We start from the raw sequence: 12452 nt of genomic DNA on the forward strand, positions 1-12452 counted from the left end.
AGGCCAATTGGCCTACTCATGTTTACATAGAACGGAGAACGGGACAGCACAGGAACAGGGCCTTCAACCAAGCGCAGGCTCGGTGATCAAGTCGCTGAACAACACCGCTCATTCTGTCTAGTGCTTATGTGACTTCCCAGTTGCTAAACACGTTTAACATTCCAGCATTTTGTGTCTACCTTTAGCCATGATGCCAAGTTAAATTGCACGTGATCCATATTCGTCCATTCCTTGCACATCAATGTGCCTATCCATCCTATCACCAACTAGAGAGCAGTCCTGAGCTACCATCTAACTCATTGGAGCCCCTCGGACTATCTTCATTTGGACTTTATCTTGCACGAAACATTATTCCCCTTATCGTGCATCTGTACAATGTGGATGGCTTGATCGTAATCATGTAGCGTCTTTCCACTGACTCGATAGCAAGAGGATTTGAGTATAGGAGCAGGGAGGTTCTGCTGCAGTTGTACAGGGCCTTGGTGAGACCGCACCTGGAGTATTGTGTACAGTTTTAGTCTCCTAATCTGAGGAAAGACATTCTAGCCTTAGAGGGAGTACAGAGAAGGTTCACCAGATTGATCCCTGGGATGGCAGGACTTTCATATGAAGAAAGACTGGATAGACTAGGCTTATACTCGCTGGAATTTAGAAGACTGAGGGGGGATCTTATTGAAACATATAAAATTCTTAAGGGGTTGGAGAGGCTAGATGCGGGAAGATTGTTCCTGATGTTGGGGAAGTCCAGAACCAGGTTAAGGATAAGGGGGAAGTCTTTTAGGACCTTGATGAGAAAACATTTCTTCACACAGAGAGTGGTGAGTCTGTGGAATTCTCTGCCACAGAAGGTAGTTGAGGCCAGTTAATTGGCTATATTTAAGAGGGAGTTAGATGTGGCCCTTGTGGCTAAAGGGATCAGTGGGTATGGAGAGAAGGCAGGTACAGGTTACTGAGCTGGATGATCAGCCATGATCATATTGAATGGCGGTGCAGGCTCGAAGGGCCGAATGGCCTACTCCTGCACCTATTTTCTATGTTTCTATGTACCTCAGCTCACGTGACAATAAACTAAACTAAACACGAACTATCATATCTAAATATGATACCTTATGTTCTAACTCATGGCTCATTCGATGCATTGGGCCTAATGCATTCCTAGACTGAACAATGAATGACCTGTAGTGAATATGAACTCAATGCAGGCAGTCTGTTTGACATGTCCTTGTAGGCACTGGCTAATTTTTAGACACAAACATTTTAATGGGTGGGGGGGAGGGCGGCAAAAAAAAAAATGTTCTTTAAATCTATTTAACTCCCAGGATAATCAATTACCCAAAAAGAAGTTTCAATTGATATATTCGGCAATTAATGGCTTACTATTGTTTGTCTAGGGATTCCTTTGTAAGGCAAGGCAAACCACTTAAACATCTTTTAATTTCTGCAAACTGTTTTATGTTTCGCAAGCTCCCATGCAAACGCCCACAACCCTGCCCACATTTACACATTTCACATCAGTCTCGTGCTTTTAAATTTATGCAAGCAATGAAATTTATGAAGGAAATGCTAAATACTTCCAGAGTGGGTATCTGTTGATGTTATTCCATTTGCAGTGGAGGTTTTATTATTATTTTTAGTTTAGTTTAGAGATGCAGTGCAGAAACAGGCCCTTCGGCCCACCAAGACCGCGCCGACCAGCGATCCCCGTGCACTAGCACTATCCCACACACGCGGGACAATTTACAATTATTTTTTTACAAAGCCGATTAACTTACAAACCTGCACGTCTTTGGAATGTGGGAGGAAACCAGAGCACCCGGGGAAAACTCACGCAGGTCACGGGGAGAACGTACAAACTCTGTACAGGCAGCACACGTGGTCAGGATCGAACCCAGGTCTCTGATGCTGTAAGGCAGCAATTCTATGCCACCGTGGCAAACTAAAACAAACACAATACATCATTCTGAATCGCTTTCCTTCTATTTAACGGGTCCCCTTTCGGCTTCTTGCCCACCGTGCATGTTTCTGAAAAGAGGAGGCAACTTTACACATCAGTGAAAGTCGAGCGATAGAGTCATTAGAGGTGGCCCAATTATGAGGCATCTTGACGAGGAGAGGTTTCCATGGGCAGATAGATCAGTATTTGGAGGACACAGCTGTAAGGTGAATGGGCAAGAGAAAGAACGGCAGCTAATGGAAAACGGGCAGTTGGCTTAAAGGGGAAAAATAACTAGAGGCCTGTGGTACAAGCAGCCAGTGAGACCGTCACAATAGCTGACATACACTAATGGGCCAAATGGCCTTCTCTTGTGCTCCATTATTCTACGAGTGGACTCGATACGCCAAAGGCCTTTTTCTGCTCCATGTCTTATGGTTTTATAATTCCATGATGATAGACAATAGATGCAGGAGGAGGCCGTTCGGCCCTTCGAGCCAGCACAGCCATTCAATGTGATCATGGCTGATCATTCTCAATCAGTACCCCGTTCCTGCCTTCTCCCCATACCCCCTGACTCCGCTATCCTCAAGAGCTCTATCCAGCTCTCTCTTGAATGTATTCAGAAAATTGGCCTCCACTGCCTTCTGAGGGAGAGAATTCCACAGATTCACAACTCTCTGACTGAAAAGGGTTTTCCTCATCTCAGTTCTAAATGGCCTACCCCTTATTCTTAAACTGTGGCCCCTTGTTCTGGACTCCCCCAACATTGGGAACATGTTTCCTGCCTCTAACCTGTCCAACCTCTTAATAATCTTATACGTTTCGATAAGATCTCATCTCATCCTTCTAAATTCCAGTGTATACAAGCCTAGTTCCACGTTTCAATAATCATTGAAGAAAACATATACACTGCGGTATGGTGGCGCAGCGGTAGAGACCCGGGTTCGATCCTGACTACGGGTGCTGTCTGTACGGAGTTTGTACGTTCTCCCCCGACCGACGTGGGTTTTCCCCCGGGAGCTCCGGTTTGGAAAAACTGTAAATGGTCCCTTGTGTGGTGTGTAGGGTGGTGTTAGTGCGCAGTGATCGGTGGTCGACACTGACTCGGTGGGCCAAAGGACCCGCTTCTGCGCTGCATCTCAAAACTGTACTAAACATTGCGCAAGTTGGGTCGAAGGGCCTGTTTCCATGTTGTATGACACTAAACGTAACGGCGGAGGGTACAGCTGTGAAGCTGGTGCCATGGCTCGCTCACTTCGTCGTCAAATCGCAAAACAGGTGCCTCTTCAAGGGTTTGTTAACGTTTGTGTGCTGGAGAGTTAATGACTTCCAAAAGCCTTCTCCCCAAGGTGGCTTGCATAATGAAGAATTTAATGCTTGGATGAACCCCCTTGTGTAATTATAATGCATTGCAACAGTGAAACAAGTGCCACTCAGAGTTGACAGTCTCAGCAGTGGGATAGTCTCATGTGGATAGGGTGGTGAAGAAGGCGTTTGGTATGCTTGCCTTTACAAATCAGAGCATCGAGTATAGAAGTTGGGATGTAATGTTAAAATTGTACAGGGCATTGGTGAGGCCGAATCTGGAGTATGGTGTGCAGTTCTGGTCGCCAAATTATAGGAAGGATGTCGACAAAATGGAGAGGGTGCAGAGGAGATTTACTAGAATGTTGCCTGGGTTTCAGCACTTAGGCTACAGAGAGAGGTTGAACAGGTTGGGTCTTTATTCTTTGGAGCGTAGAAGGTTGAGGGGGGACTTGATAGAGGTTTTTAAAATTTTGAGAGGGACGGACAGAGTTGACGTGGGTAGGCTTTTCCCTTTGAGAGTGGGGAAGATTCCAACAAGGGGACATAGCTTCAGAATTGAGGGACAAAGGTTTAGGGGTAACATGAGGGGGAACTTCTTTACTCAGAGGGTGGTGGCTGTATGGAATGGGCTTCCGGTGGAAGTGGTGGAGGCTGGCTCGATTTTATTATTTAAGAGTAAATTGGATAGGTATATGGATAGGAGGGGATTAGAGGGTTATGGTCTGAGTGCAGGTAGATGAGACTAGGTCAGGGAGAATGGTCGGCGTGGACTGGTAGGGCCGGACAGGCCTGTTTCCATGCTGTAGTTGTTATATGGTTATATGGTTATATGGGCTAGAGATCAGTTTAGTTTAGAGATACGGCATGGATAACAGGACCGTCGGACGATGAATCAATCTCCCGTTCACACCAGTTCTACGTTATCCTACTTTCTCATCAGCTCCCTACAAACTGCAGGCCAATAAGAGGCCAACTATCCTTCAAACCAGCACGTCATCGAGCGATGCCCTCTAGTGCTGGACATCTCCACCCTGGGAAAAAGGTTCCGACTGTCTACCTTATCTATACCGCTCATAGATGCCTACCAGCCTTGGAGGGCATCTACTACACACGATGCCTCAGAAAAGCCACCAGCATCCGCAAAGACTCTTCACACCCCTGCAACCGTCTGTTCGAACTTCTACCATCGGGCAGACGATACAAGGCCTTCTACGCCCGCACCTCCAGACTCAGGAACAGCTTCATCCCCAGGGCCATAACTGCTATGAACCGGTCCTGCTGAGCCGGATGGTCTCATCGCACAATGATCCGGCACAGATCTACTTGCACTTTATTCTGTTTTAAAACTGTTACAATTTGTTTCATTGGGTTGTTTAAATTAATACTGACTAGCTACTTCAATTATTGCATCGTATGGGAGACGCATTCCCAATCTTGTTGTACCCCTGTACAATGACAATAAAGATATATTGTATTGTATTGTATTGTATAATTTGATATACTTCTATTAAGTCTCCCCTCAAACACTGACGTCTCAGAGAAAACAATCCAAGACTATCCAACTACTCCGTGTAGCCAAAACCCTTGAATCCAGGCAGCATTCTGGTAAACCTTCTCTGCGCCCTCTCCAAAGCCTCAATGTCTTTCCTGTAAAGGGGGTGACCAGAACTGCACACAATTCTCCAAATGCTGACTAACCAAAGTTCTATAAATATATCCAACAAACTATTCCGATGTTGGGGGAGTCCATGGCGGTGAATGGCGGTGAATGGCGGTGCAGGATCGAAGGGCCGAATGGCCTACTCCTGCACCTATTTTCTATGTTTCTATTTTTCTATGTTTCTATTCAATTCCCTCTTGAAGTTTTTAAAAAAATTGTACCTGCTTGGAGTTTTCTCAAGAATGCTGAAGGTTGAGGAGTGACCAGGTACAGGAATATACAATCACAAGAGGCATAGATGGACTACACACACCCCAGGCTGGGAATGTCAAGGACGACACATTTAGGGGAGCACAGCGGTAGAGTTGCTGCCTTACAGCACCAGAGACCTGGGTTCGATCCTGACTACGGGTGCTGTCTGTGTGGAGTTTGCATGTTCTCCTTGTGGGTTTTCACAGGGTGCTCTGGTTTCCTCCCACACTCCAAAGACGTAGAGGTTTGTAGGTTAATTGGCTTCGGCAAGTTGTAAAATTGTCCCTCGTGTGTCGGATACTGTTGGTGTACACAGTGATCGCTGGTCGGTGAGAAGGGCCTGTTTCTTCACTGTATCTCTAAAGTAAACTGAACTGCGACTAGAGTAAAGTAGAGGGTATAGGTTTTAGGTGAGAGGGGCAAAGTTTAAAGGAGATGTGCTGGGCAAGTTCTCTTTTACACAGAGTGTGGTGGGTGCCTGAACCACACTGCTAGATGTAGTGGTGGGGGCAGGTATGAAAGTGCCATTGGAGGCTTTTAGATGGACACACGGATTTGCAGGGAATGGAGGGTTTTGGATTATGTGTAAGCAGACGAGCTTAGTTTATCTTGAGATCATGATGGACACACATTTTAGGCCAAAGGGCCTGTTCCTGCACTGTACTTTTCCATGTTCCATGTTCCTCCAAACACTGAGGCAGTTAAAAAAGAAAGCAGGTCTCTGCTCCCTTCCAAAAATATTTCTAATTTCTTTCCATCACCTACTGGATTAAAACAACATACTTTGGTTGCTGATTCTCCAGCCAGTTGCTTCCAGTAAGTTGAAGCAAATTACGCAACACGTCTGAAAACTGTTAACCAATTCTACTCCAAGGAGAACATTCCAGGCTTCGCAAGCCTCTACAGAACTGGTGATATTCTTTAAAACAAAAAGCTTTTCACAGTACCTCAGTAAACGTGACAATAAACTAAAAAAGTCCCATCCATACTAGCATCACCTGCCCATATCCCTCTAAACCTTGGCCCATATCCCTCTAAACCTATCCTACCCATGTACATATCCCTCTAAACCTTGGCCCATATCCCTCTAAACCTATCCTACCCATGTGCATATCCCTCTAAACCTTGGCCCATATCCCTCTAAACCTTGGCCCAAATCCCTCTAAACCTTGGCCCATATCCCTCTAAACCTATCCTATCCATCTACATATCCCTCTAAACCTTGGCCCATATCCCTCTAAACCTATCCTACCCATCTACATATCCCTCTAAACCTTGGCCCATATCTCTCTAAACCTTGGCCCATATCCCTCTAAACCTATCCTACCCATGTACATATCCCTCTAAACCTTGGCCCATATCCCTCTAAACCTTGGCCCATATCTCTCTAAACCTTGGCCCATATCCCTCTAAACCTTGGCCCATATCCCTCTAAACCTATCCTACCCATCTACATATCCCTCTAAACCTTGGCCCATATCCCTCTAAACCTATCCTACCCATCTACATATCCCTCTAAACCGTGGCCCATATCCCTCTAAACCTATCCTACCCATGTGCATATCCCATGGAATCAGAGGGGTAGTTTTTTTACACAAAGGGCAGTGGGTGCATGGAACAAGCTGCCAGTGGAGGTAGTTGAGGCAGGCACTATCCCACCATTTAAAAAAAAGTTTACACAGGTACATGGATAGGACAGGTTTGGAGGGATATGGACCAAACACGGGCAGGTGAGACTAGTGTAGCTGGGACATGTTGGCTGGTGTGAACAAGTTGGGCCAAAGGGCCTGTTTCCACACTGTATCACTCTATGATGCTTTAATCATGGTAAACAACAATATGCAGTCACACAGCATCTATCACCACAAAGAGTTTGACACAAGCCAAATTGTTAATTATAGGTACCTGAGGGTTTAACCTTTTAATACAAAGGGCGGTGGATGTATGGAATGAGCTGCCAGAGGAGGTTGTTGAGGCAGGTACTAAACCATAACGTTCAAGAGAGATTTAAACAGGTACATGGATAGGATAGGTTTAGAGGTGTCAGATATGGGGCTAATACACGCAGATGGGACGAGTGTAGGTGGGGCATGTTGGATGACATGGGCAAGTTGGGCCTGTTCCCATGCTGTATTACCCTATGCTCGAAACATAATTAAAAAATCATTTGAATGAACTATTTCTGAGGCATTAGCACAGGTATACAAAAGCTGAGTGAGGGGATTGGTTGAAAGGTGCAGGTTCATAGTTCATAAGTTATAGAAACAGAAGTAGGCTGTTCGGCCGATCAATACTACTCTGCCATTCAATCATGGGAGATCTGTCTTTCCCCATCAACCCCATTCTCCTGCCTTCTCCCCATAACCGCTGACAGCCGTACTAATTAAGAATCTATCAATCTCCACCTTAAAAATATCCATTAACTTGGCCTCCACAGCCTTCTGTGGCAGTAAATTCCACAGATTCCCCACCCTCCGACTAAAGGTTCTGTGAAGAAATTCCCAAACTTGGGATAATGAAGGCTTAGACTCACCTGGCCGCTGTTGGCTAAATCATCTACAGACAGAGAGGACTCCAGCCGCAAGGACAATCCAAAGTCACACAGGCAACATGTCAAATCATTTTTCACCAGGATGTTGGAGCTTTTGAGGTCCCGGTGGGCGATGGGAATCTTTGGGCAGCCGCAGGGGGTGTATTCACTGTGCAGGTGGGCGATCCCTCGGGCCAGCGACCCCCCCAGCAGGCACAGGTCCTCCCAGTTGACCACGTGCCTGAGTAGATAGTCTTGCAGGTTGCCCTGCGGGTGGTAGGCGGTAATCAGCCAGTACTGCTTGCCCATGTCTGTGTCGCGCTCCTCGGCAGTCAGGAACTGCAGCACGTTTTCGTGCTTCAGGTTGATGTCGGAGAAGATCTCCTTCTCGTTCTTCCACGACACGTACTCGTCGAAGTGGAAGATCTTCGCGGCCACCGTCTCGAACTGCTCGGCGGTGCTCTGCCGCAGCTTGGCCTTGTAGACCTCAGCGAAGCGACCCTTGCCCACCAAGCCGTCCAGCTCCAGGGGCAGCAGCTCCGTGTTGTGGTTGATGTTGTTGGCACAGGTGGAGCTGATGTCCGACTGGTCATCGCCCAGGCGGATGGTGCAGCCATCGCTGCGGTCCATCGCCCTCCGCTTCCGGTGGCCCGACTTCTTGACCTTCTGACCCTTGGCCCACTCCAGGTTCAGGCCCCTCAGTCGCTGGACCCGATACATGTAATAGCCCACTATGACCACGGCGGCGATGATGACCAGTGGGACCAGGGTGACCAGGACCACCTCCAAGATTGGCTCCACGTCCTCTTTGACAACTAAAAGCAGATGGACATCAGCAGAGTTACAACAAGGTACAGATGCCGCAGTTTGAACAGAATAATAAAGGCAGAAGACAAAGTGCTGGAGTAACTCAGCGTGTCTGGCCGCATCTCACAAAAACATGGATTGGTGACGTTTCGGGTCGGGACTCATCTTCAGGCTGAAGTAGTGCCCTGACCAGAAAAGTCACCTCTCCATGTTCTCCAGAGATGCTGCCTGACCCGCTGAGTTTTACTCCAGCATTTTGTGACCCTTTGTGCAAACCAGCTTCTGCAGTTCCCAGTTTCTGCCTTAGAGGGAGTACAGAGAAGGTTCACCAGATTGATCCCTGGGATGGCGGGACTTACATATGAGGAAAGACTGGATAGACTGGGCTTGTACTCGCTGGAATTTAGAAGGCTGAGGGGGTATCTTATAGAAACATATAAAATTCTTAAGGGGTTGGAGAGGCTAGATGCGGGAAGATTGTTCCCGATGTTGGGGGAGTCCAGAACCAGGGGTCACAGCTTAAGGATAAGGGGGAAGTCTTTTAGGACCGAGATGAGAAAACATTTCTTCACACAGAGAGTGGTGAGTCTGTGGAATTCTCTGCCACAGAAGGTAGTTGAGGCCAGTTCATTGGCTATATTTAAGAGGGAGTTAGATGTGGCCCTTGTGGCTAAAGGGATCAGGGGGTATGGAGAGAAGGCAGGTACAGGCTACTGAGCTGGATGATCAGCCATGATCATATTGAATGGCGGTGCAGGCTCGAAGGGCCGAATGGCCTACTCCTGCACCTATTTTCTATGTATCTATGTTTCTAAAATCAGGAATACGGCCCAAAACGCAACGCACGGCCCAAAACGCAAATTCAGCGTAATCTCTCCGAAAAGAACATTATGCCAAAGTAAGTCTAATTTCACATTTTATGTACGGGATTACCAATATTGACCACTCTGACACCTTGGAGCAAAGGGGTCAATAGATACTCCAGCTACTATAGGTACCACAGGCATCTAGCCCTGGTATCTACTAACGCCTAGCTGGTTAATCTCTAGGCTCCTGGGAATGTAGGAGGTAGAGTTTATTCCTACTGTGGGGAAGGAGGTAGAGCAGTCTTGAAAAAAACTGACCACCATGATCAAGAATAGCTTCTTCCCAACAACCATCAGGTTCTTGAACAAGACAAAACACTTACCTCTACCCATTCCTTCTCTCCTGAGATGCTGCCTGACCTGCTGAGTTACTCCAGCATTTTGTGAAATAAATACCTTCGATTTGTACCAGCATCTGCAGCTATTTTCTTACACTACCTCTACCATGAACTATTCAATACAATATGGCGGCACGGTGGCGCAGCGGTAGAGTTGCTGCCTTACAGCGAATGCAGCGCCGGAGACTCAGGTTCGATCCTGACTACGATGACTACGAGCGCCATCTGTATGGAGTTTGTACGTTCTCCCCGTGACCTGCGTGGGTTTTCTCCGAGATCTTCGGTTTCCTCCCACACTCCAAAGACGTACAGGTATGTAGGTTAATTGACTGGGTAAATGTAAAAATTGTCCCTAGTGTGTGTAGGATAGTGTTAATGTGCGGGGATCGCTGGGCGGTGCGGACTCGGTGGGCCGAAGGGCCTGTTTCCGCGCTGTATCTCTAAATATCTTTATTGTCATTGTACTAGCACAATGAGATGAAAAATGCCACTTCCATATCGATACTATAAAATAAATAAAACACCAGGAAAACAAAAAACAACAAAAAGGGAGAAAAAAAAAAGAAAACAAGGTAAAGTGCAAATAGGTTCATGCTGGGTCTATTGTGCCAGATGACCATGGGGGCAGAGAAAGACCATGGGGGGCACTCAGCAGGTCTGTGGCTGGTTGCAATAAGGAGGGTTTTTTGCACTAGTGTTGGAGTTATTCATTTATTGAATTTTGCTTTATTCTTTTATCTATGTGTACTGTGAGTAAAGGCCTGTTATGTTGTTACCAGAATTTCATTGCTCCATTGTCGTTACATGCTCTTGAACACTCTTGACTTTCGCACAGGTTCTAATATGAAAACCATTATTTAGATGTTATGGGGTAACACAGACAAATGGATCCACAATTTACTTATAGAGTCATACAGTGTGGAAACAGGCCCTTCAGCCTAACTTTCCCACGACAACCAACACGTCGTCCTATCTACACTAGTCCCACTTGCCTGCGTTTGGCCCATATCCCTCCAAACCTTTCGCATCCACGAACCTGTCAAATTGTTTCTTAAATGTTGCAATAGTCCCTGCCTCAACTACCTCCTCCAGCAGCTCATTCCATACTCCTGTGTGTGAAAAGGTTACCCTCTCAAATTGCTATTAAATCTTTCCCCCTTCATCTTAAACCTAGGTCCTCTGGTTCTCAATTCCCCTACTCTGGGCAAGAGACTCTGTGCATCTACCTGATCTATTCCTCTCATGATTTTATACACCTCTATAAGATCACCCCTCATCCTCCTGCACTCCAAGGAGTCCCACCTAGCCTGCTCAACCTCTCCCTATTGCTCAGACCCTCTAGTCCTGGCAACATTCTTGTAAATCTTCTCTGTACCCTTTCCAAATTGACAAATTAACTTTTTTTAAAAATTCTCATAATTTCAAAGGAACTTGAGTAAGGTTTCTGGAAACGTTACGTCCCATCAATCATTCTTTTATACGTATTTATTCACAAAATGCTGGAGTAACTCAGCAGGTCAGGCAGCATCTCAGGAGAGAAGGAATGGGTGACGTTTCGGGTCGAGACCCTTCTTCAGACTGAAGAAGGGTCTCGACCCGAAACGTCACCCATTCCTTCTCTCCCGAGATGCTGCCTGACCTGCTGAGTTACTCCAGCATTTTGTGAATAAATACCTTCGATTTGTACCAGCATCTGCAGTTATTTTCTTATTCTTTTATACGTATCTACTTTCTTGAATTAGGACTCTGTTGACCGGATTGCTTTGAGGTCAGAGTTATGGTTTGGAATCACAGCACAAAGGTTGAACACATCATCTGGCAAGTATTTCCACACAGCACTAAGGGAGTGTTACACAGTCAGAATTAAAGTTAAGATTTTAAATGTCAGCTGCCTTTGTTTTGAAAGGCTAATATAAAAGCTCACACTGAAATATTTTAAAGAGCAAAGTCGTTGTCTTTGCCCTTGAATCAGTCAATTGTTTGATGGTAACAACCATTGCCAATGCACATTATCCAATTGACATCGCGTGTTTACTTGCAAGACCGAGGCAGTGCCCAAAATGGGCATCTTACCCTGGCACAACTTACATCTCCAGAAAGGAAAATTGGGAGATCTAAAGCCACGAAGAAGGTTCAACATAAGTAGCGCATGGAAGGACATGGTGGCGCCATGGTAGAGTTGCTGCCTCACAGCGGACAGAGACCCTGGTTCAAACCCCACCACGGGTGCCACCACTCCCCATAACCCTTGACAACCATTCTGATCAAGAACTTGTCTATCCTTCCCTTAAAAATATCCACTGATTTGCCCCTCTGTGGCAATGAGTTCCACAGAGCAACTACTGGGCGGCACGGTGGGGCAGCGGTAGAATTGCTGCAGAACAGCGAATGCAGCGCCGGAGACTCGGGTTCGATCCTGACTACGGGCGCCGCCTGTACGGAGCTTGTACGTTCTCCCCGTGACCTGCGTGAGTTTTCTCCGAGATCTTCGGCTTCCTCCCACGCTCCAAAGACATACAGGTATGTAGGTTAATTGACTGGGTAAATGTTAAAAAAAAAATTATCCCTAGTGTGTGTAGGATAGTGTTAATGTGCGGGAATCGCTGGGCGGTACGGACTCGGTGGGCCGAAGGGCCTGTTTCCGCGCTGTATATATAAATCTAAATCTAAAATCTACCCTCTGACTAAAGACGTTCCTCCTCACGTCCTTTTTAAAAGTGTGCCCTTTAATTCTGGGGCTATGACCTCGGGTCCT

General features: G+C 46.5%; 1 protein-coding gene across 1 annotated transcript in view; it reads right to left on the reverse strand.

The window, feature by feature from the left end:
- tgfbr2b (transforming growth factor beta receptor 2b) overlaps nt 1-12452 on the reverse strand; it is an 80628-nt gene that overhangs the window by 16688 nt on the left and 51488 nt on the right. Inside the window, exon 4 of the mRNA XM_078415147.1 lies at nt 7690-8501. Coding sequence (XP_078271273.1) covers nt 7690-8501 — 812 coding nt within the window. The remainder of the gene's footprint in view (nt 1-7689; nt 8502-12452) is intronic.

Source organism: Rhinoraja longicauda, chromosome 2 (genome assembly GCF_053455715.1).
Source record: "Rhinoraja longicauda isolate Sanriku21f chromosome 2, sRhiLon1.1, whole genome shotgun sequence".
NCBI lineage: Eukaryota > Metazoa > Chordata > Chondrichthyes > Rajiformes > Arhynchobatidae > Rhinoraja > Rhinoraja longicauda.